The sequence below is a fragment of the Symphalangus syndactylus genome, chromosome 7, assembly GCF_028878055.3.
Source record: "Symphalangus syndactylus isolate Jambi chromosome 7, NHGRI_mSymSyn1-v2.1_pri, whole genome shotgun sequence".
Lineage (NCBI taxonomy): Eukaryota > Metazoa > Chordata > Mammalia > Primates > Hylobatidae > Symphalangus > Symphalangus syndactylus.
Window position 1 is genome coordinate 143,773,107 of NC_072429.2, and position 22,776 is coordinate 143,795,882.

At 41.5% G+C, this 22,776-nt stretch overlaps 1 protein-coding gene across 10 annotated transcripts in view; it reads right to left on the reverse strand.

Moving 5' to 3' along the window:
* Positions 1-205: 205 nt before the first annotated feature.
* Positions 206-22,776, reverse strand: part of LOC129486970 (zinc finger protein 252-like) — a 51,220-nt gene continuing 28,649 nt past the window's right edge. For all 10 annotated transcript variants that reach the window (XM_063643772.1, XM_063643771.1, XM_063643770.1 and 7 more), the window contains one exon: positions 206-20,894. In XM_063643772.1, coding sequence (XP_063499842.1) covers positions 18,706-20,894 — 2,189 coding nt within the window. In that variant the 3' untranslated portion in view covers positions 206-18,705. The remainder of the gene's footprint in view (positions 20,895-22,776) is intronic.

Sequence of the window (22,776 nt, forward strand, 5' to 3'; positions counted from 1 at the left end):
AGCTGGAGTAAAGGTCACTCTTGCTATGTTTTAGCAAAAAGTTTGGCAGCATTTTGGCCATGCCCTAGAGATCTATGGAACTTTGAGCTAGAGAGAGATGATTTAGGGCATCTGGTAGAAGAAATTTCTAAGCAGCAAAGCATTCAACATGTGACATACCTTTTTCTGAAAGTGTACAGTCATATGCATTCACAAAGAGATGGCCTGAAATTGGAATTTATGTTTATTTTTTAATTTTTAATTTTTTTATTTCCATAGGTTTTAAAGTTTTTTATTTCCATAGGTGGTGGTGTTTGGTTACATGAGTAAGTTCTTTAGTGGTGATTCGTGAGATTTTGGTGCACCCATCACATGGGCAGTATACATTGAACCCAATTTATAGTCTTTTATCCCTCACGCACTTCCCACCCTTTCCCCGCCCCCCGTCCCAGTCCCCAACGTCCATTGTATCCTTCTTATGCCTTTGCATCCTCATAGCTTAGCTACCTCTCATGAGTGAGGACATACGATGTTTGGTTTTCCATTCCTGAGTTACTTCACTTAGAATAATAGTCTCCAATCCCATCCAGGTTGCTGTGAATGCCATTAATTCACTCCTTTTTATGGCTGAGTAGTATTCCATCATATATATATATCATATACATATATCACATATATATGATATATATGATGGAATATTACTTTCTATATATATGTATAGATATACACATATATATACACACACATACACACACACACACACACACATATATATATGCCACAGTTTGTTTATCCACTCGTTGATTGATGGGCATTTGGGCTGCTTCCACATTTTTGCAATTGTGAATTGTGCTGCCATAAACATGCATATACAAGTATGTTTTTCGTATAATGACTTATTTTCCTCTGGGTAGATACACAGTAGTGGGATTGCTGGATGAAATGGTAGTTCTTGGTAGTTCTACTTTTTGTTCTTTAAGGATTCGCCACACTGTTTTCCATAGTGGTTGTACTAGTTTACATTCCCACCAGCAGCATGGAAGTATTCCCTTTTCACCGCATCCATGCCATCTATTATTTTTTGATTTTTGATTATGGCCATTCTTGTGGGAGTAAGGTGGTATTGTTTTGTGGTTTTGATTTGCATTTCCCTGATCATTAGTGATGTTGAGCATTTTTTCATGTTTGTTGGTCATTTGTATATCTTGTTTTGAGAATTGTCTGTTCATGTCCTTAGCCCCCTCCCCAATTTTTTTTTTTTTTTTTTGAGACGGAGTTTTGCTCTTGTTGCCCAGGCTAGAGTGCAATGGCACGATCTTGGCTAACCACAACCTCTGCCTCCTGGGTTCAAGCGATTCTCCTGCCTCAGCCTCCTGAGTAGTACAGGCATGCACCATCATGCCCGGCTAATTTTGTATTTTAGTAGAGACGGGGTTTCTCCATGTTGGTCAGGCTGGTCTGGAACTCCCAACCTCAGGTGATCCACCTGCCTCAGCCTCGCAAAGTGCTGGGATTACAGGAGTGAGCCACCGGGCCCGGCCGTTAGCCCCCTTTTTGATGGGATTATTTCTTGTTAATTTGTTTGAGTTTCTTGTAGATTCTGCATGTTAGTCCTTTGTTGGATGTATAGATTGTGAAGATTTTCTCCCACTCTGTGGGTTGTCTGTTTACTCTGCTGACTCTTCCTTTTGCTGTGCAAAAGGCCTTTAGATTAGTTTAGTCCCACCTATTTATCTTTGTTTTTGTTGCATTTGCTTTTGGGTTCTTGGTCATGAAATCTTTGCCTAGGCCAATGTCTAGAAGGGTTTTTCTGATGTTATCTTGTAGAATTTTTATATTTTCAGGTCTTAGATTTAAGTCCTTGATCCATCTTGAGTTGATTTTTATAACGTGAAAGATGAGGATCCAGGTTTATTCTCCTACATGTGGCTTGCCAACTATCCCAGCACTATTTGTTGAATAGGGTGTTTTTCCCCACTTTATGTTTTTGTGTGCTTTGTTAAAGGTCAGTTGGCTATAAGTATTTGAGTTTATTTCTGGGTTCTCTATCCTGTTCCATTGGTCTATGTGCTTATTTTTATAGCAGTACCATGCTGTTCTGGTGACTATGGCCTCATAGTATAGTTTGAAATCAGGTACTGTGATGCCTCCAGGTTTGTTCTTTTTGCTTAGTCTTGTTTTGGCTATGCAGGCTGATTTTTGGTTCCATATGAATTTTAGGATTGTTTTTTCTAGTTCTGTGAAGAATGATGGTGGTATTTTGATGGGAGTTGCATTGAATTTGTAGATTGCTTTTGGCAATATGGTCATTTTCTCAATATTGATTCTACCCATCCATGAGCATGGGATGTGTTTCCATTTGTTTGTGTCATCTATGATTTCTTTTAGCAGTGTTTTGTAGTTTTCCTTGTAGAGGTCTTTCACCTCCTTTGTTAGGAATATTCTGAAGTATTTCATTTTTTGCAACTATTGTAAAAAGCGTTGAGTTCTTGATTTGACTATCAGCTTGGTTGCTGTTGGTGTATAGCAGAGCTACTGATTTGTGTACGTTAATTTTGTATCCTGAAATTTGCTGATTCATTTATCATTTGTAGGAGCATTTTGGAGGCGTCTTTAGGGTTTTCTAGGTATATGATCCATCATCAACAAATAGCGACAGTTTGACTTCCTCTTTACCGGTTTGGATGCCCTTTGTTTTTTTCTCTTTTCTAATTGTTCTGGCTAGGACTCCTAGTACTATGTTAAATAGAAGTGGTGACAGTGGGCATCTTTGTCTTGTTCCAGTTCTCAGAGGGAATGCTTTCAACTTTTACTTGTTCAGTATTATGTTGGCTGTGGGTTTATCATAGATAGCTTTTATTACATTGAAGTATCTCCTTTGTATGCTGATTTTGCTGAAGGTTTCAATCATAAAGGGATACTGGATTTTGTAGGGTGCAGCCCTATGGGGCTTAGCGGGTATTCTCCCGGTATGTGGAGATGAGAGATTGTAATAAATAAAGACACAAGACAAAGAGATAAAGAGAAAGCAGCTGGGCCTGGGGGACCACTACCATCAAGACATGGAGACCGGTAGTGGCCCTGAATGGCTGGGCACACTGATATTTATTGCATACAAGACAAGGGGGGAAGGATAAGGAGGGTGAATCTTCTCAGTGATTGACAAGGTGAAGCAAGTCACGTGATCATAGGACAGGGGGCCCTTCCCTTTTAGGTAGAGGAAGTAGAGAGAGAAGGCAGCATACGTCAGCGTTTCCTTCTATGCACTTATAAAAAAGATCAAAGACTTTAAGACTTTCACTATTTCTTCTACCGCTATCTACTATGGACTTCAAAGAGGAACCAGGAGTATGAGAGGAACATGAAAGTGGACAAAGAGCCTGATCATTGAAGCACAGCACCACAGGGAGGGGTTTAGGCTTCCAGATGACTGTGGGCAGGCCTGGATAATATCCAGCCTTCCACAAGAAGCTGGTGGAGCAGAGTGTTCCCTGACTCCTCCAAGGAAAGGAGACTCCCTTTCATGGTCTGCTAAGTAATGGGCATCTTCCCAGACTCTGAGGTTACTGCTTGACCAAGGAGCCCTCCAGCAGCCCTTATGAGGGCGTGACAGAGGGCTCACCTCTTGCCTTCTAGGTCACTTCTCACAATGTCCCTTCAGCACCTGACCGTATACCCACTGGTTATTCCTAGGTTATATTAGTAATGCAACAAAGAGTAATATTAAAACCTAATGATTAATGTTTATAATAATGATTGATAATTATCCATGATCATCTCTATATCTAATTTGTATTATGACTATTCTTATTCTAACTATTTTCTTTATTATACTGAAACAGTTTGTGACTTCAGTCTCTTGCCTCAGCACCTAGGTAAACTTTTGCCCACAGGATTTTGCCAAATGCTTTTTCCGTGTCTGTTGAGATGATGTGATTTTTGTTTTTAATTCTGTTTATGTGGTGTGTCACTTACTGACTTGCATATGTTAAACCATCCCTACATCCCTAGTATGAAACCTACTTGATCATGGTGGATTATCTTTTTGATATGTGTTGGATTCAGTTAGCTAGCATTTTGTTAAGGATTTTTGCATCTATGTTCATCAGGGATATTGGTCTGTAGTTTTCTCTTTTTTGTTATGTTCTTTCCTGGTTTTGGTATTAGGGTGATACTGGCTTCATAGAGTGATTTAGGGAGGATTCCTAAATTTGTATCTTTCCAGGAATTTATCCATCTCCTCTAGGTTTTCTAGTTTATGCACATAACGGTGTTCATAGTAGCCTTGAATGATCTTTTGTATTTCTGTGGTGTTGGTTGTAATATATCCTGTTTCTTTTCTAATTCTGCTTATTTGGAGCTTCTTTTCTTTTCTTTTGAAATGGAATTTCGCTCTTTTTGCCCAGGCTGGAGTGCAATGGCCTGATCTCGGCTTACTGCAACCTCTGCCTCCTGGGTTCAAGCAATTCTCCTGACTCAGCCTCCCAAGTAGCTGGGATTACAGGCACCTGCCACCACACCCGGCTAATTTTTTGTATTTTTAGTAGAGATGGGGTTTCACCATGTTGGCCAAGATGGTCTCAATCTCTTGATCTTGTGATCCACCTGCCTCAGCCTCCGAAAGAGCTGGGATTACTGGAGCTTCTTTCTTGTTTTCTTGGTTAATCTTCCCAATGGTCTATCAATTTTATTTATCTTTTCAAAGAGCCAACTTTCTGTTTCATTTATCTTTTGTATTTTTTTGTTGTTGTTTCAATTTTATTTAGTTCTGCTCTGATCTTGGTTATTTCCTTTCTTCTGCTGGATTTGGGCTTGGTTTGTTCTTATTTCTCTAGTTCCTTGAGTGTGACCTTAGATTGTCTATTTGTGCTCTTTCAGACTTTTTGATGAAGATATTTAAGGCTATGAACTTTCCTCTTACCACCACCTTTGCAGTATTCCAGAGGTTTTGATAGGTTGTGTCACTACTGTTGTTCAGTTCAAAGAATTTTTTAATTTCTATCTTGATTTCATTGTTGACCCAGTGATAATTCAGGAGAAGGTTATTTAATTTCCATGTATTTGCATGGTTTTTTTTTTTTTTTTTTTGAGACAGAGTCTCACTCTGTCACCCAGGCTGGAGTGCAGTGGCATGATCTCGGCTCACTGCAAGCTCCACCTCCTGGGTTCATGCCATTCTCCTGCTTCAGCCTCTCTGAGTACCTGGGACTACAGGCACCTGCCACCACACCCGGCTAATTTTTTTGTATTTTTAGTAGAGACGGGGTTTCACCATGGTCTCGATCTCCTGACCTTGTGATCTGTCCGCCTTGGCCTCCCAAAGTGCTGGGATTACAAGCGTGAGCCACCACACCTGGCCTACTGCATGGTTTTGAAGGTTTCTTTTGGAGTTGATTTCCAGCTTATTCCACTGTGGTCTAAGAGAGTACTTGATATAATTTCAATTTTCTTAAATGAATTGAGAATTGTTTTGTGGCATATTATATGTTCTATTTTGGAGAAAGTTCCATGCATTGATGAATAGAATGTATATTATGCAGTTGTTGGATAGAATGTTCTGTAAATATCTATTAAGTCTATTTGTTCCAGAGTATAGTGTAAATTCATTGTTTCTTTATTAACTTTCTGTCTTGATGACCTATCTAGTGCTGTTGGTGGAGTACTAAAGTCCCCCACTGTTATTGTGTTACTGTCTATCTCATTACTTAGGTCTAGTGGTAATCGTTTTATAAATTTGGGAGCTCAAGTGTTAGGTGCATATATATTTAGGATTGTGATATTTTCCTGTTGAACAAGGCCCTTTATTATTATATGTTTCTCTTTGTCTTTTTTAACTGCTATTGCTTTAAAGTCTGTTTTGTCTGATATAAGAATAGCTACTCCTGCTTGCTTTTGGTGTCCATTTGCATGGAATGTCTTAAGGAAAAATACCTTAAGTTTAAGTGAGTCCTTATGGGTTAGGTGAGGAGTCTCTTGATGGCAGCAGATACTTGGTTGGTGAATTCTTACCCATTCTGCAATTCTACACCTTTTAAGTGGAACATTTAGGCTATTTACATCCAATATTAGTATTGAGATGTGAGGTACTATTCCATTCGTCATGGTATTTGTTGCATGTATACCTCGGTTTTTTTTTTTTTTTTGAGATGGTGTCTCACTTTGTCACCCAGGTTGGAGTGCAGTGGTGTGATCTTGGCTCACTGTAAGCTCTGCCTTCTGGGTTCATGCCATTCACCTGCCTCAGCCTTCTGAGTAGCTGGGACTACAGGTGCTCGCTACCACACCCAGCTAATTTTTTTGTATTTTTAGTAGAGACGGGGTTTCACTGTGTTAGCCAGGATGGTCGCGATCTCCTGACCTCGTGATCCACCTGCCTCGGCCTCCCAAAGTGCTGGGATTACAAGTGTGAGCCACCACACCGAGCCACCTTGGTTTTTTTAAATTGTATTTTTGTTTTATAGGTCCTATGAGATTTGTGTTTTAAGGACGTTCTGTTTTGATGTGTTTCCAGGATTTGTTTCAAGATTTAGAGCTCTTTTAGCAGTTTTGTAGTGCTGGCTTGGTAGTGGTGAATTATCTCAGCACTTGTTTGTCTGAAAAAGACTGCGTCTTTCCTTCATTTATGAAGCTTAGTTTCACTGGGTACAAAATTCTGGGCTGATAATTGTTTTGTTTAAGGAGGCTGAAGATAGGGCCCTAATCTCTTCTAGCTTGTAGAGTTTGTGCTGAGAAATCTGTTGTTAGTCTGATAGGTTTATCTTTATAGATTACCTGGTGCTTTTGCCTCACAGCTCTTAAGATTCTTACCTTCATCTTGACTTTAGATAACGGATGATGATGTGCCCAGGTGATGATCTTTTTATGATGAATTTTCCAGGTGTTTTTTCAGTTTCTTGTATTTGGATGTCTAGGTCTCTAGCAAGGCTGGGGAAGTTTTCCTTGATTATTCCCCCAGATACGTTTCCCAAACTTTTAGATTTCTCTTCCTCCTCAGGAATGCCAATTATTCTTAGGTTTGGTTGTTTAACATAATTCCAAAGTTCTTGGAGGCTATGTTCATTTTGTTAATCTTTTTCTTTGTTGGTTTGGGTTAATTCAAAAACCTTGTCTTCGAGATCTGAAGTTCTTTCTTCTGTTTGACTGATTCTATTGCTGAGACTTTCCAGAAAATTTTGCATTTCTCTAAGTGTGTCTTTTATTTCCTGAAGTTGTGATTTTTTTTTTTTATTTATGCTATCTATTTCACTGAAGAGTCCCCTCATTTCTTGTACCATTTTTTGGATTTCCTTAAATTGGACTTCACTTTTCTTTGGTGCCTCCTTAATTAGCTTAATAATTGACCTTCTGAATTCTTTATCAGGTAAGTCAGGGATTTCTTCTTGGTTTGGATCCATTGCTGGTGAGCTAGCATGATTTTTGGGGGGTGTTAAATAACCTTATTTTGTCATGTTACTAGAATTGTTTTTCTGGTTCCTTCTAATTTGGGTAGGCAATATCAGGGGAAGATCTGCCACTCAAGGCTACTGTTCAGATTCTTTTGCCCTATGTGGTATTCTTTTGATGTAGTACTCTGCCCACATTCCTAGGGATGTGGCTTCCTGGGAGCCGAGCTGTAGTGATTATTTTTCTCCTGGACCTAACCACCCAGCAGGGCTACCAGGCTCTGGGCTGGTATTGGGGGTTGTCTGCACAGACTCAAGTGATGTGGATCATCTTCAGGTCTCACAGCCATGGATACCAGCACCTGCTCCAGTGGAGGTGGCAGGGGAGTGAAATGGATTCTGTGAAGGTCCATAGTTGTGGTTGTTTAATGCACTATTTTGGTGCTGGTTGGCCTCCTGCCAGGAGGTGGTGCTTCCAAGAGAGCATCAGCTGTGGTAGTATAGGAAGGATCAAGCAGTGGGCAGGGCCCTAGAACTCCCAAGAGAATATGACTTTTGTCCTCAGCTACCAGGGTGGGTAGGGAAGGACCATGATGTGTGGGGCAGGTTAGGCATGTCTGAGCTCAGACTTTCTTTGGGTAGGGCTTGCTGCTGCTGCTGTGGGGTTGGGGGTATGGTTCCCAGGTCAATAGAGTTGTTCCCAGGAGGATTATGGCTGCCTCTGCTGTGTCATGCAGGTTGTCAGGGAAGTGGAGGAAAGCTGGCTGTTACAGGCCTCACCCAGCTCCCATGCAACCCTAAAGGCCAGTCCCACTTTCACTGTGCACCCCCCCAACAGTACTGAGTTTGTTTCTAAGCAGTGGGTGAGCAGGGCTGGGAACTTTCCACAGGCTACCAGCCTCCCAGCTAAGAAAGCAAGGAGGGCATTCGTGCCTCCCCACCTGCCAAGTCTGCACACTGAATTCACACACTCCTGTGAGTTCTGGCCAGGAGACTTCATGTTTGGTTGGAATTGTTATAAAATTCAGCTGGAGGTTTCCTTCTCCCGTTGGTCTTTTCTCAGTTCCTCTGGCAGCCCTCCCCAAAGACCTCTGTGAGACAAGGTAGAAATGGCTTTCCAGGGCTTTTCCCACTGCTTCCTCTAACCCTGTATTTTGCTTGGCTCTCAAATTTGACACAGCTCCAGGTAAGGTCAAATCCTTCTGTGATCTAGACCTTCAGGTTCCTTAGTGAGGATGTGTGTTTGGGGTTGAATGATCCCCATTTCCCAGTTTCACAGCTTGGCACTTACAGTATTTTGGGTGTCTCCTGGGCCCTGCAGGAGCAATCCACTCCCTCTGCTTTTTGTATGAGAAAAAAATCTGTATGGTGAATTTTGTCTTAAAGTAATAGTCCCAGCTACTCAGGAGGCTGAGGAAAGAGAATGGCATGAATCCAGGAGGCTGAGCTTGCAGTGAGCCAAGATTGTGCCACTGCACTCCAGGCTGGGTGACAGAGCGAGACTCCATCTCAAAAAAAAAAACAAGTAATATAACCTGTTGGGCTGGGTGCGGTGGCTCATGCCTGTAATCCCAGCACTTTGGGAAGCCGAGACAGTGGATCACAAGATCAGGAGATTGAGACCATCCTGGCCAACATGGTGAAACCCTGTCTCTACTAAAAATACAAAAAATTAGCTGGGCGTAGTGGCGGTTGACTGTAGTCCCAGCTACTCTGGAGGCTGAGGAAGGAGAATGAACCCGGGAGGCAGAGCTTGCAGTGAGCCAGGATTGTGCCACTGCACTCCAGCCTGGGTGACAGAGCTAAGGGAGGAGACCACCCCTCATATTGTCTTATGCCCAATTTCTGCCTCCAAAGAAAGAAGAAGTAAAAACTAAAAGGCAGAAATTAAATTCACAGGCAGACAGCCTGGTGCTATGCCCTGGGCCTGGTTAAAGATCGACCCCTGACCTCACTGGTTATATACAGATTTCAGACATTGTATGGAAAAGCATTGTGAAAATCCCTGTCCTGTTCTGTTCCATTCTGATTATCAGTGCATGCAGCCCCCAGTCACATACCCACTGCTTGATCAATCAATCACAACCCTCTCACGTGGACCCCCTTAGAGTTGTAAGCCCTTAAAAGGGGCAGGAATTGCTCACTCAGGGAGGCCAGTTTTTGGAGATGTGAGTCTTGCCGAAGCTCCTGGCTGAATAAAGCCCTTCCTTCTTTAACTCGGTGTCTGAGAGGTTTTGTCTGTGGCTTGTCCTGCTACAGAGTGAGACTCCATCTCAAAAAAAAAAAAAAAAAAAAATGGGGACTTGAGAGAAAAAAATTTCAGACAAAAAACTATAGTATACCTGTTATGGGATTCTATCCCTGACCACAGTTTTTGAGCTCTTATTATTTTCCTACAAGTTGGACTAAATCCTAAATCATGTCCTTGCTACAAGTCTCTAAAAATAGACTGGGTTTTAATTCTCATGTTTTTAGTTGACCTCCCAATGAAATAGGATTTTAAAAAAATTCTGGCATATAAATTTTTTAAAATTCTTATGTCCATTATGTTTCTACCACATATCTCTCATTGTTATACTTCTTCTGAGAAAACTAATTCCATGGTACTCCAAAGGCTAGAGATGATTCCACAAGTAATAACAGCTACAGATCAATGTCTTTGACAGGACTATTGGAAAGGAACCTTCCCAGTGACAAGGGACAACTTGACACTCATATTTTGATCATCACAGCTTTCTAGAAGAGACTTTTTATCAAGAGGGAGAGATGAGAGAAAACTTTTATCTGAGGAATGTGAGTGTTTTTAATTATTAGGCCCAGAGCAGCATTAAAATAAAACAGTAACGACATCCTACTCCCCCACTTTTTAGCTATGTATTCATCTCCTGAAACTGCTTGCTATCGCCATGAGTAGCTACAAATTAACCGAAAAATGCCATGCTGAGCACTAAAACCCACACCCCATATTTTAACAATGTAAAGCCAATCAATAGCTTATTTTAATGTAAATTCTTGGTAAATAACTCAGGAACAGCCTCTTTCTTTCCCTTTAAAAATCAATTTATAGTGTGGTAGTGGCAGCTTATGCCTGTAATCCCAGTGCTTTGGGGGGCTGAGGTGGGAGGATCACTTGAAGCCAGGAGTTTGAGAGCAGCCTAAGAAACACAGCAAGACCCCGTCTCTACAAAAGACTTTCAAAAAATGAGCTGTGCATGGTAGTGTATGTCTCTAGTCCTAGCTACTGATGGGTCCAAGGTGGGAGGATTGCTTGAGCCCAGGCATTCAAGGTTATACAGAGCTATGATTGTGACACTGCACTCCAGCCTGAACAACAGAGCAAGACCCTGTCTCTGTTAAAAAATGAAAAAAAAAAAAAAAAAAAATCCACTGTAACTGCTGCTAACTGGAGTGTATTTTCAGGGCAAATTAAATCTTTGATCCTGGGTTATGGTCCTCGAGTTTGGCCTAAATAAACTGTCTACTTACATTAATTTTGCCTCAGCTTCTTCCTTTTAGGTCATGTGGAATAAGGACAGTGAGAAATGGGTCTGGATACATCTCTTTCCTTGATTGTCTTTCTCTTTCAGCTGAATGCCAAGGCATGAAGAAATGAAGAGTGAGAGCTTTTGAGGGTAAGACTTTGCTATTCAAGCCTGGGCTGTCACAGGTGTAAATGTCACCTCTCCTGCCCATAGGTCTTGGGTGCACAACCATTGAGGTCCTTGGTTCCTAGAGCCAGGTCTTCTCAGAAATGCGGTTCTGAGAAAGAACTTGTGGGACGGAATGAAAATGTGGACCCTTCTTCTCACTCTGCTCTGCTCTCCTGGGGATGACCCATGGATGGGGCTGGGTAGGGGTTATAAGTCAAAATTAAAATTCTAAGCCCACCACAACCAATGAACCCCTCTTCTCAGACCAGGGCATTCCAAAGTTAACCTGAAAAACTAGTTCAGGCCATAATAGGAAGAGGGGGCCAGGCATGCTTCATTATACTCTCCTCCCTTTGGAACTCAGGTACAACTGACCAGCATTAACATTAAAACAGAGATCTGAAGATTTTTTATAATAATAAGACACCAAATTCCAGCCTGACTCAAATATAGCATCATATGTCAGAGTGCAGGCCCTGAATGAAATCAAAGCATTTTACACTAAAATGTATTTCTTTGACATATTTTGAAATGTCCTGCAAAGCTGTTGTGGAGAAAATCTGCATTCTGTAGAGAATCCCTTTTCCTTTTCAGGTCTTTTCCCTGATCCAGGAGAGAATTAACTAAGAGTCTGGCACCTTTTAAAGTCAGATAAGAAACACTTACAGTCTGTTTTCTCTGAAGCCTGCTACCTGGAGGCTTCATCTACATAATAAGAACCTTTGTCTCGACAACCCTTTATTTTAACCCATACACTCCCTTCTATGGATTCTAGGTCTTTAGATAAACCCTTTACACAAAATTCCAATCAGAAAATCTTTGAATCTGCCTACAAATCAGAAGCCCCTGCTTCCAGTTGTCCTGCCCTTCTGGATCAAACCAATGTACATCTTATATGTATTGACTGATGTCTTATGTCTCCCTAAAATATATATAACCAAGCTGTAGCCTGACCACCTTGGGCATATGTTCTCAAGATCTTCTGGGGCTGTGTCATGGGCCATTGGTCACTTGTATTTGGCCCAGAATAAATCTCTCCAAATATTTTAGTTTCACTCTTTGTCAACATGGTCCTACTCACTTAGGATAGAGGCATGGTGGGAGAATCACTGGACCTTGGAGGCAAAATTTTGAGGTCCTGACTTTGGACACATTGTTATCATCTCTAAATATCAGGCCCCTCCTGTGAGAGAGTAGGTGGCCTCCCAGCAGGACCTGGTGCTATGACGGTCACCTGGGGAGGTGCAACAGCTCTGTGTAAAGGACACAGCACTGCACATGTTCAGCTTTGCTTTTATGGTCACTGACCTCACAGCCTGAATGTGAATTCCTGGAGCTCTAAGGATCTAATTTTGAAGTAGTCAGTGCCCAAAGAAAGATTCAACTCAGCCTCCAACCAAGAACCTTTGTTCCTACCTTCAACTACTAAATGCCACACTCTTGTTTCCAGCTCACAGAATCACCTGAGAGGCCTCACAGTGATAATGGGCCAACTCTCACCTGAGAAAAGTGGTTCATCTCTTCCCTTATTCCAGATACCCCTTCCTCATTTTCCATGGAATTTTAGGGCTCCAGGGAGCATGGGATTGAGCTGGGAAGGAGAAACTTAGGGAATGAATTGACAGGATGTGTTGGTAAGTGGGATGAAAGCAGCATCAGAACCAGGGATGTGGGGTCCTTGTCAGGATACCTGGCTGTCTGTCCTTTCTTTTCCTGGATACACAGTTTGCTTCTTGCTCTTACAGGCACCTGCACAAGCTCTAATTTGAGGACAGAAAGGGATATTATATATTCTAGTTCTGGTAAGTAACCATGGGGTAGGTTCAGGGACTCTACAACTTCATTACTTGGCTCCATAAGCTCCTACCCTGGAGAACAACAGTATTATATTGGTTCCCAGGTTTTAACACCAATTCAGAGCCAAAGTCCAGTAATCTCTGTCCTAGCCCAATCAGCCTCAGACTACAAGGAATAAACTTGCACTCCAACAAAATCAGAGTTACTGACCCATTACAATGAGGGTGATAACACCCCAGAACCGTGGGGTGTCTCACCAAACTAAAGAAAACATAAGTTATTATAAGACTTTGGGGAAGGGTGGAGTTTAAGTGAAATTTAAATAAAGCAGTGTTTTAATGGGCATGCAGCAAAGCAGGGTTGTGAGTAATGGGTCATCAGGTCTGGACTGTGAGGTACACCCAGGCTCATTTCCTTGGGAACCACAAAATTAAGATAGGTGTAGAATATGGTGTCCAAAAACTTATTATATGAATTGGGTTGTAAATTGAGGCTGCTTCTCTATGTCAAAGTGACAGATCTGCCAGGAAAGAGTAGAATGTTCCATTCTTACTGATATAACTTCTAACATGTTTCTGTTAGTCTACAAGAGAACAAAGTTTCTCAGTAAGAAAGCAGAGGTGAAATTTTATGACATTCTAGAGCTGCATATATCTCTGGCAGAAATAGTTTCTTATTAACTTTACAGCTGGTTTTATCTGTTATTCCAGTCTGATTAATAGCCTAACAGATTTTTCTTTCTCCATCCAAGATGTTACTTCCTTATCCCTAAAAAAGTGGATATTCTTGTCCTCTGGTATATAGTTACCCTGGTAAATGTTCACATTCCTTTTGGCAAAGGGAATAAGATTTACAGCATAAAACTTGGAAAATGTAGCCAGATCTTTCAAGGGAAATCTGGCCTCCCCTTGTTTCATGAGTTTCCGGGTCTGAACTGGCTCAAGCCTAGGAAGTAAGTGAAGGTTGATGACTGTTGTGCTGATCCAAGTCAGGTGTCTGTAAAGGCTTAATGACTCACTGATACTGATAAAGACTTTAGTAGGTGGTCTACCTATTTCAGTCCATAGTCACCATCATTACTCAGGGTCAAAACCTCTATGGTCAAACCATTCTCATTACTGTTGTGGCCCTGGGCCTGTTACAGTGACAACTTCCCTGTCTATGACAGGGTTACATGCTGCCATCTGGTCCTGACCATTCCTACTGAGTTAAATCCTCTTCTATTTTTTTTTCTCTTCTTTCCTTTCCTTCTCTTTCCTTCCTTTTTCTTTCTTTCCTTCCACCTTCCTTCCTTGCTTCCTTCCTTCCCTCCCTTTCCTTTCCTTTTTCTTTCTTGTTTTCTCTCTCTCTCTCTCTCCCCCCCTCCCTCCCTTCCTCTTTTTTTTTTTTTTGAGGGGAGTCTTGCTCTGTCACCCAGGCTGGAGTGCAGTGGCGTGATCTGGGTTCACTACAACCTCCATCTCCCAGGTTCAAGTGATTCTCCTGCCTCAGCCTCCCGAGTAGCTGGGATTACATGCACCTGCCACCATGTCTGGCTAATTTTTGTATTTTTAGTAAAGACGGCGTTTCACCATGTTGTCCAGGCTGGTTTCAAACTCCTGACCTCAAGTGATCCAACCACCTTGGCCTCTCAAAATGCTGGGATTACAGACGTGAGCCACTGCACCCAGCCTAAATCCATTTTCATAAGTCTCTCCTACTTCCTTTGATAGACTATATAAAACAGCCACTACAGAGTCTTTCCTGGATGTTACTGTTCCATCACCAATGCACTTCTCTAAGCCTGGGTGAAAGGAGTGCCCTCTTGCATCTCCTGAGCCTTTGAATCCATTCTCTGTTGTAAAATCAGGCAATTCTGCATGTCAGCCTCACTTAATGGAGGCCATGACCAAATATAGACTTCCATTAACAAGTGCTACTGCAACCAGCACAGTGAATTCACAGCCTGCCATGTGTGCACTTATATAACAAATCCAGTCCAATCCAACATTACATTATCTCTAGTTGAACAGCCTTAGAATCTGCTCCCTTTCATATCACCCACACTTCTGCCAAAAGTAAGCTGGAAAAATCTTTCAATTATTTGGTACTGTCTCTCAGGTCACACTTTTATCCCATTCCCCAGGTCTCCTGGAGTTTCACTACAGGAAGCAATCAAAGTTGGTCAGTATTGGGAACAATCCACACTCCCCTGCAAAGTGACAGCATTAAGAATAATGTGTGTAGCTGCAGGTAATTGATTTTGACATAGTTTTCTTCTATATTATACTTATAATCAAACTTCTTTTCTCCCCCTCTCCATGAACACTGGGGCTTGTTTTTCCTTTTCTTTTTTTTTGCTATTACAGGAAGAGCTGCTATTAAACATCTTGGGACACATCTTCTAGTTCTCATGCAAGTGCATCCCCAACATGTATGTGCAGGAGTGGAACTGGGTTGTGGGTTACATAATTTTATTTTTTTGAGATGAAGTCTCACTTTGTCACCCAGGCTGGAGTGCAGGGGTGCTATCTCAGCTCACTACAACTTCCGCCTCCCAGGTTGAAGAGATTCTCCTGCCTCAGCCTCCTGAGTAGCTGGGATTACAGGCTCCTGCCACTACACCTGGCTAATTATTTTAGTAGAGACGGGGTTTTGCTGTGTTGGCCAGGCTGGCCTCAAACTCCTGACCTCAGGTGATCCACCTGCCTTGGCCTCCCAAAGTGCTGGGATTACAGGTGTGAGCCAGCGCATCTGGCCAGGGCTAATTTTTAACTGTATTAATAATGCCAAAATATTTTCCAGTGTGTCATACCAGTTTCCACTATCAGCCGTGTATGAGAGTAACTGTTGCTAAGTATTTTTGGTGTCATTCTCTGTCAGATTTTTAATTTTTGCCAACCTAGTGAGGGTAAAATGACATCTTGTAATATCATTTTGCATGTCTGTGATTAATAATGACCTTTGCCCCTCTTTTCATAGACGTTGGTCATGGGAGTGTTTTGGGTGATGAAGAAGCCTTGGCAGGTTTTGTGGCAGAGACAAATCCAACTCAGTCATGCTGCCTGGAGAGTCAGGACCTCAGAAATTGGGATTAGAGGCAGGAGTTTTTGTCCTAAAGATCTTACAGATTCCCAGCCATACAAATTGCCTCCCACCTTACATGAAAATGGGCAGTAATGGAATCAGTGGAACAATGGAATGGAACAATTGGTGGGGAATGTAATGGAACAATTGGTGGGGAAGATTGACAGCACAGGACTATGCAAACAAATTAGCAGACACTAAGGCAGAATATCTTTTACAGCAGAAAGACCAAATCTGTCCCTTTCTGATGCACATCTTCAGTTTTGGGTCAAGAGCTAGTAGTGAAAGTCAAGGCCAAGGTCAACCTAAGAAGTCTACAATAGCATGCATCAGTGGAAAGACTGCAGAACAGACATACATGGAGGAAAAAGTAAAACGCTCTTGTGACCATCAGCACCTGCAAATATGCCACTTATTCTTTCTTTTGTGAGTACAGTGAGCATGAGTAAACACAGTAGCTCTCTGGGAAAAGCAAGAATAAAGGAGTCTTCAGAATGACTTGTAAGATATGTATGATGCTTACTAAGCAGAGTTCACAATTGTCCTGTTTAATGTCAGTCTTCTTAAGAATGCTTCAGGTGACAAAGGCCTGTGTCAGCAGTATGGATCATGATGAGATTCCTGGAAGGCTGAACCTCTGCTGGTACAGGCATAAAACTCCTCCAGAAGTGGCCTTTTATTAACTAAAGAAACTGAAAATGCCTTTCTCCTCTCAATTTTAATGTAATTGGTTGAAGAAGCCAGGAGAGGCCGATGTGGTGGTACACACCTGTAGTCCTTGCTACTCATGAAGTTGAGGCAGGGGAATCGCTTGAGCCCAGGAGTTCAAGGTTACAGTGAGCTATGACTGCACCACTGCACTCCACTCTGGGCAACACAGCATGATACTGTCTCCAAAAAAAAAAAAAAAAAACGCTAGGAAGTACCAAGTGTTATGATTGCTCTATGCCAATCATCAAATAGAGCAGAGACCATCTAGCTCCCAACCAATATTAATGCCATCACCAAGCCAAGTAATTAGGAAACAGAAATTTCTGACTTGAATAGAGAACATTAAAAGCCATGATAAATAAAATTCAGTATAATTTGGATGAAATATTTAATAAAAAATAAAAACATATTCCAAACTGATAAGGTTAATCTGGAGAAATGTTTTAGCCATAAAACCCAAAACTGGATTTGAGTAAATACTGAGGTTCTTAGTTAAGGAAACACCTCCATTGTAGGTAAATAGGTTTAAAACAAAAAAGTTATTATTTTCTGATTTGGTTCTGTAATCACAGGCCTCAGAGAAAGACACTGCCACAGCTTCCTAACCCTTTTGTCGTTTTGTTTTTTGGAGTCTTGCTTTGTGGCCAGGCTGGAGTGCAGTGGTGCAATCTTGGCTCACTGCAACCTCCACCTCCTGGGTTCAAGTGATTCTCCTGCCTCAGCCTCCCAAGTAGCTGGGACTGCAGGCGTCCGCCACCATGCCCAGCCAATTTTTGCATTTTGTAGAAATGGGGTTTCATCACGTTGGCCAGGATGGTCTTGATCTCTTGACCTCGTGATCTGCCCGCTTCTGCCTCCTAATGTGCTGGGATTACAAGCGTGAGACACCGCACCCAGCCTCCTTTTGTCATCTCTTGATGGAACCTCAAAGAAGAGATCCTTGGGGGAAACTGAATTTCTTTTTCCTTCCTTCTAAAAGTTCTTCTCTAGAAGAAGTTGTAACTGGGTAACAAGCTCTAAGTCCCTGGCTCAGCCTGCAGGCAAGACGGCTGGGTGAGTTGACATTGAGTTTTGACTTAATTTCAGGAGATTAAGGTTTCCAGCCACCTCAGGAAAAGACATGAACTCTGTTCTTGCAGTGGAACATAGCTATCTGTGATGGGTAAGTGAAGCCATAAGCCACAGGCTCCCACTCTTGGACATTTTCCTGATTTTTCTTCATGACAACGTATCTAGAAGACCCATCTACCAAATCCTGTTTAAGTAAAATGTACAATTTCCCATTTTGAATTAGTTGGATATATTGGGCCAGCTACAAGACTGCAAGCTCCTTGCTGGCAGCATCTTAACTCTTGGAAACCTGGAGGTGGAGTACAGTATTATTTGACTTTTTAGCAAGGTCTCAACTATTTTAATCTACACAAAGACTCACCTTATTCCTTAACAAACTTTTGCTTATAGTCATGTTTCTCTTCCCTGTGAATTGGAGCTTAAGGTACCATATTCCTTATAACAGAATAAAAACGTTTTGAAGAGGCTCAAACAAAGAAAACCCCAGCCTGGTTCCATCACACTTTGAAGTGCAAGGATCTCAATCACTTTCTTTGAAGTTGAAATAAATGATACGAAAAAAGAAAAGAAAAGCAAGTGGTCTCAAGTGAAATACCTAACTGTATCTTAAGGTCTGGTGCTATGAAATTCATCTAAATAATTTTCACTTATCTACAGGGCTCAAGAAGGGGGCTCATCCTCTAAATCTGAAGTAAGGTGTGCTATTGTGGGATTGTTGCTATATACTTTAGCAGCCTGCCTTTAGTTAGCAGCTCACTGGGAGAGTGAAATCCCTTAAGAGCTGAATCTCCAAAAGGAAAACCATAAAGTGACTCATTTCTCACCAGTATGACTCTCATATAATGTATAACTGTGAAGAATTTATAGACTGATCAGTTACTCTCCACTGTGAACTGTACAATGTTGAATGAAAGATGACTGCACTAGAGTTCCCCACACTTACTACATTCGTAGGCTTCCTCTCTAATATGAATTGTATGGATTTTCTCATGACTACTAAGAGTTATTCTCTGACTGAAGGTTTTTCCACATTGATTACATGTATAAGGTCACTCCCCACTGTGAATTCTCTGATGTCGAATAAGGTGAGAGCTTTGTCGGAAGGATTTTCCACATTTGGTGCATACATAGGGTTTCTCTCCAGTGTGAATTCTCTCATGTTGGATAAGGGATAAGCGTGCACTGAAGGATTTCTCACACTCATTGCACATGTAGGGTTTCTCTCCAGTGTGAATTCTCTGATGTTGGATAAATTGTGAATGCTGACTGAATGCCTTGCCACACTCACTACATTCATAAGGTTTCTCACCAGTATGAATTCTGTGATGCTGAATGAGAGAGGAGCGAACATTGAAGGCCTTCCCACAGTCACTGCACTCATAGGGATTCTCTCCAGTGTGAATTCTTTGATGGCGGATAAGATGTGCACTCTGGCTGAAGGCCTTCCCACAGTCACTACACTCATAGGGTTTCTCTCCATTGTGTGTTCTCTCATGTTTAATTAGGGTGGATATTTGTCCAAAGGTTTTCCCACAGTCATTACACTCATAGGGTTTCTCACCAGTGTGACTCCTCTGATGCTGAATAAGGTGTGATCCCTGGCTAAAGGCCTTCCCACATTTGTGACACTCATAGGGTTTCTCTCCATTATGTATTCTCTGATGTTGAACAAGGGAAGAAAGCACACTGAAGGCTTTATCACATTCATTACATTCATATGGCTTCTCGCCATTGTGTGTTCTTTGATGGTGAATAAGATTAAAACTCTGGCTGAAAGCTTTTCCACACTCACTACATTCATAGGGTTTCTCTCCTGTGTGAATTCGCTGATGCTGAATAAGATGTCCCTTTTGACTAAAGGTTTTCCCACACACACTACAACCATAAGGTTTCTCTCCACTGTGAATTCTCTGATGCTGGATAAGGGAGAGGTGAGCACCAAATGATTTTCCACACTCACTGCAGATATAAGGTTTCTCTCCAGTGTGAATTCTCTTATGTTGAATAACTTGTGAGCATTGACTGAAGGATTTCCCACATTCATTACACCTATAAGGTTTCTCTCCAGTGTGAATTCTCTGATGGACAGTAAGAGTTCGGTTCAGGCTAAAGGATTTTCCACATTCATTACATTCATAGGGCTTTTCTCCTGTATGAATTCTCTGATGCTGAATGAGAGATAATTGTGTACTGAAGGCTTTGCCACACTCCTTACAGTCATAAGGTTTCTCTCCAGAATGAATTCTCTGATGCTGAATAAGGTGTGATTGTCTGTTGAAGGCTTTCCCGCATTCTTTGCACTTGTAAGGTTTCTCTCCACTATGAATTCTCTGATGATGAATTAGATTAGAGCTATGACTAAAGGCTTTCCCACACTGATTGCACTCATGAGGTTTCTCTCCTGTATGAATTTTTAGATGTTGAACATAAGATGAACGTGTATTAAAAGTTTTCCCACATTTAATACACTCATAGGGCTTTTCTCTAGTGTGAATTTTACAATGCTGAATAAAGTATGAGTGAGCACTGAAAGATTTGCCACAATCCTCACATGTGTAGGGTTTCTTACCAGTGTGGATTCTCTGATGTTTACTGAGGATAGAGGGCCAACTGAAAGCTTTTCCACATTCAATGCACTCATAGGGCTTCTCTCCACTATGAATTCTCTGGTGCTGGTTAAAAGCTCTGTTCTGATTGTAAGTTTTTCCATGCCCGGTACACTCAGATGGTCTCTCTGGATTATTCATCCTCTGATTCTCACTAAGAACTGAACTCTGTCTGGGTACTTTCACTAACACATCTGTCTGACAGGCTCTTTCTCCTAATTGGAAACTCCGGAGGTTAATGAGGTCCTCATGTTTTTGCAAGTTTCCTACACTTGACACACTTGGATGGAGACTCTCCTCTTTAGACCCTCTAAGATGTTTGGCAGGATTTGAGCCTGTAATACAGTTTTCTCCAACAGCATTGAACTTCTGGCCATTCTCTCTAGACAGGGTTTTCACATACCTCATAGTAATTGCTCTGAAATTGCTCTTCTGGGGGAAGGAGTTCTTAACTCCTTCTACTGCATATTTTCTCCAGCAATTCCCTAACTTTCCCTCAGTTTTACTCATCTCTTCAGTTTCCTTAAAAACATTCCTTACATGATCTTCTGATTTTGCTCTCTGGGATTCCAATTCTTCAGAAATGTCCTGCTTTGGAATAAATCCCTCTTTTTCCATCCTAGAATCACAGCCTGAAAGAACAACAACAAAAAAAAGTGAATTGCTTGCATTTTACTATGGAAGAAAGAATTAGAGAATAAGCAGAAATATTTATATCAAACAAACATCTTCTAGGATAATACTGATATTCAGAATGCAAATAAAAAAAAGTAACAAATATGACCCCATTGGGAAGAGGAAAAAGAGAAGCATGCTGGTAAAGCAATGAACACTCGTGTGGGAAGGAAGAGGAAGGTAATATGCCCAAAGTCAAGGGCTTAAATCTGCAACTAGGCTACCAGGAACACATGGAGTAGGAAAGGCAAGATCTGAGAAAGGATTTGAGGAGAGTTACCAGGAGGGAGGAATTGGAGGCTGCCTCCACTATTCATGTCTTTGCTGCATACTTTGTAAACAAGGTATCTTCTTAAGGCTTACACATAGCATATTCAAATATTTGTTGAAAATAAAGGATAAATGACTCATAATGAATGGGGTGTACATCGGTGCAATAGATGATGGAAAAAACTATTTGATTTGTATACACAACAGTCCCAAATCACACATTTCCAGTGAACAAAAGTGTCCAAAAATTTGTGAAAACTATAAAACTGAATTCTGAGACCCAATGAAATGAAGCTTATTAAAAAGAAAAATACAAAACCAACCAATGAAACAAACAAAAAACAAGCACAAAGTCACGTAGATACAAAGACTGGGGGAAGGATAACTGAGGTCAGAACAGTAAGAGGGCAGCCCTGTGTTGAGATACCACAAAATAACAATGGAATCTCCCTTTTGCAAATGGTAGTTATCATTAGTTATAATGGGATGCTGCTTGAGACTGCACTGCTTGAACAGGGAGATTGAGCTAAAAATACTAACTGGATGAGGCCTAAAATTGAGCTAAGTATAGCTGGGCATGGTGGATCACGCTTGTAATCCCAGCACTTTGGGAGGCCAGAGTGGGCGGATCATCTGAGGTCAGGAGTTTTAGACCAGCATGGCCAACATGGCAAAACCACATCTCTACTAAAAATACAAAATTTAGCTGGGCACAGTGGCGGGTGCTTCTAATCCCAGCTACCTGGGAGGCTGAGACAGGAGAATAGCTTGAACTCAGGAGGTGGAGGTTGCAGTAAGTCAAGATTGTGCCACTGCACACCAGCCTGGGTGACAAAGCAAGACTGTCTCAAAAAATAAAATAAAATAAAATAAAATGAAATAAAATTGGGCTAAGTAATCTCAATAGATTTCTGTGAACTACTCATGGTACTACAGAGGGATTGATTTTGCCATTCAGAGTATGAAAGGAAAAAAGCAAACTTCATAATTTACTCTAGAAACCTACAAACAGTGTCCTAGAAAATAAACATCCTGAATGTAGGGAGAAAAATTTCTGAGGTATCTGAGTTGAGTCCCCAAGGTAGTCTCAGGACTAAAGTCTAAAAGATGATTCTTTTAGGTGTTATTTTGCTGGGAGGAGGCAAAATAAATGTGAACAAAATGAGAAACCACAAGACAGAGGCATCCATAAGACAAGAACCAACATCTCACACTAAAGTTCATATTGCCATTTCCCTCAGATATCTGGTGATCCTTGGTTGGCTGTGTTTATTCTCTCTTTCTTTTTTTTTTGAGATGGGAGTTTTTTTGCTCTTGTTGCCCAGGCTGGAGTGCAATGGCACAATCTTGGCTCACTACAACCTCTGCCTCCTGGGTTCAAGTGATCCTCCTGCCTCAGCCTCCTGAGTAGCTGGGATTACATGCATATGCCACCACACCCGGCTAATTTTGTATTTTTAGTAGAGAGAGGGTTTCTCCATGTTGGTCAGGCTGGTCCTGAGCTCCCGACCTCACATGATTCGCCTGCCTCAGCCTCCCAAAGTGCTGGGATTACAGGTGTGAGCTACC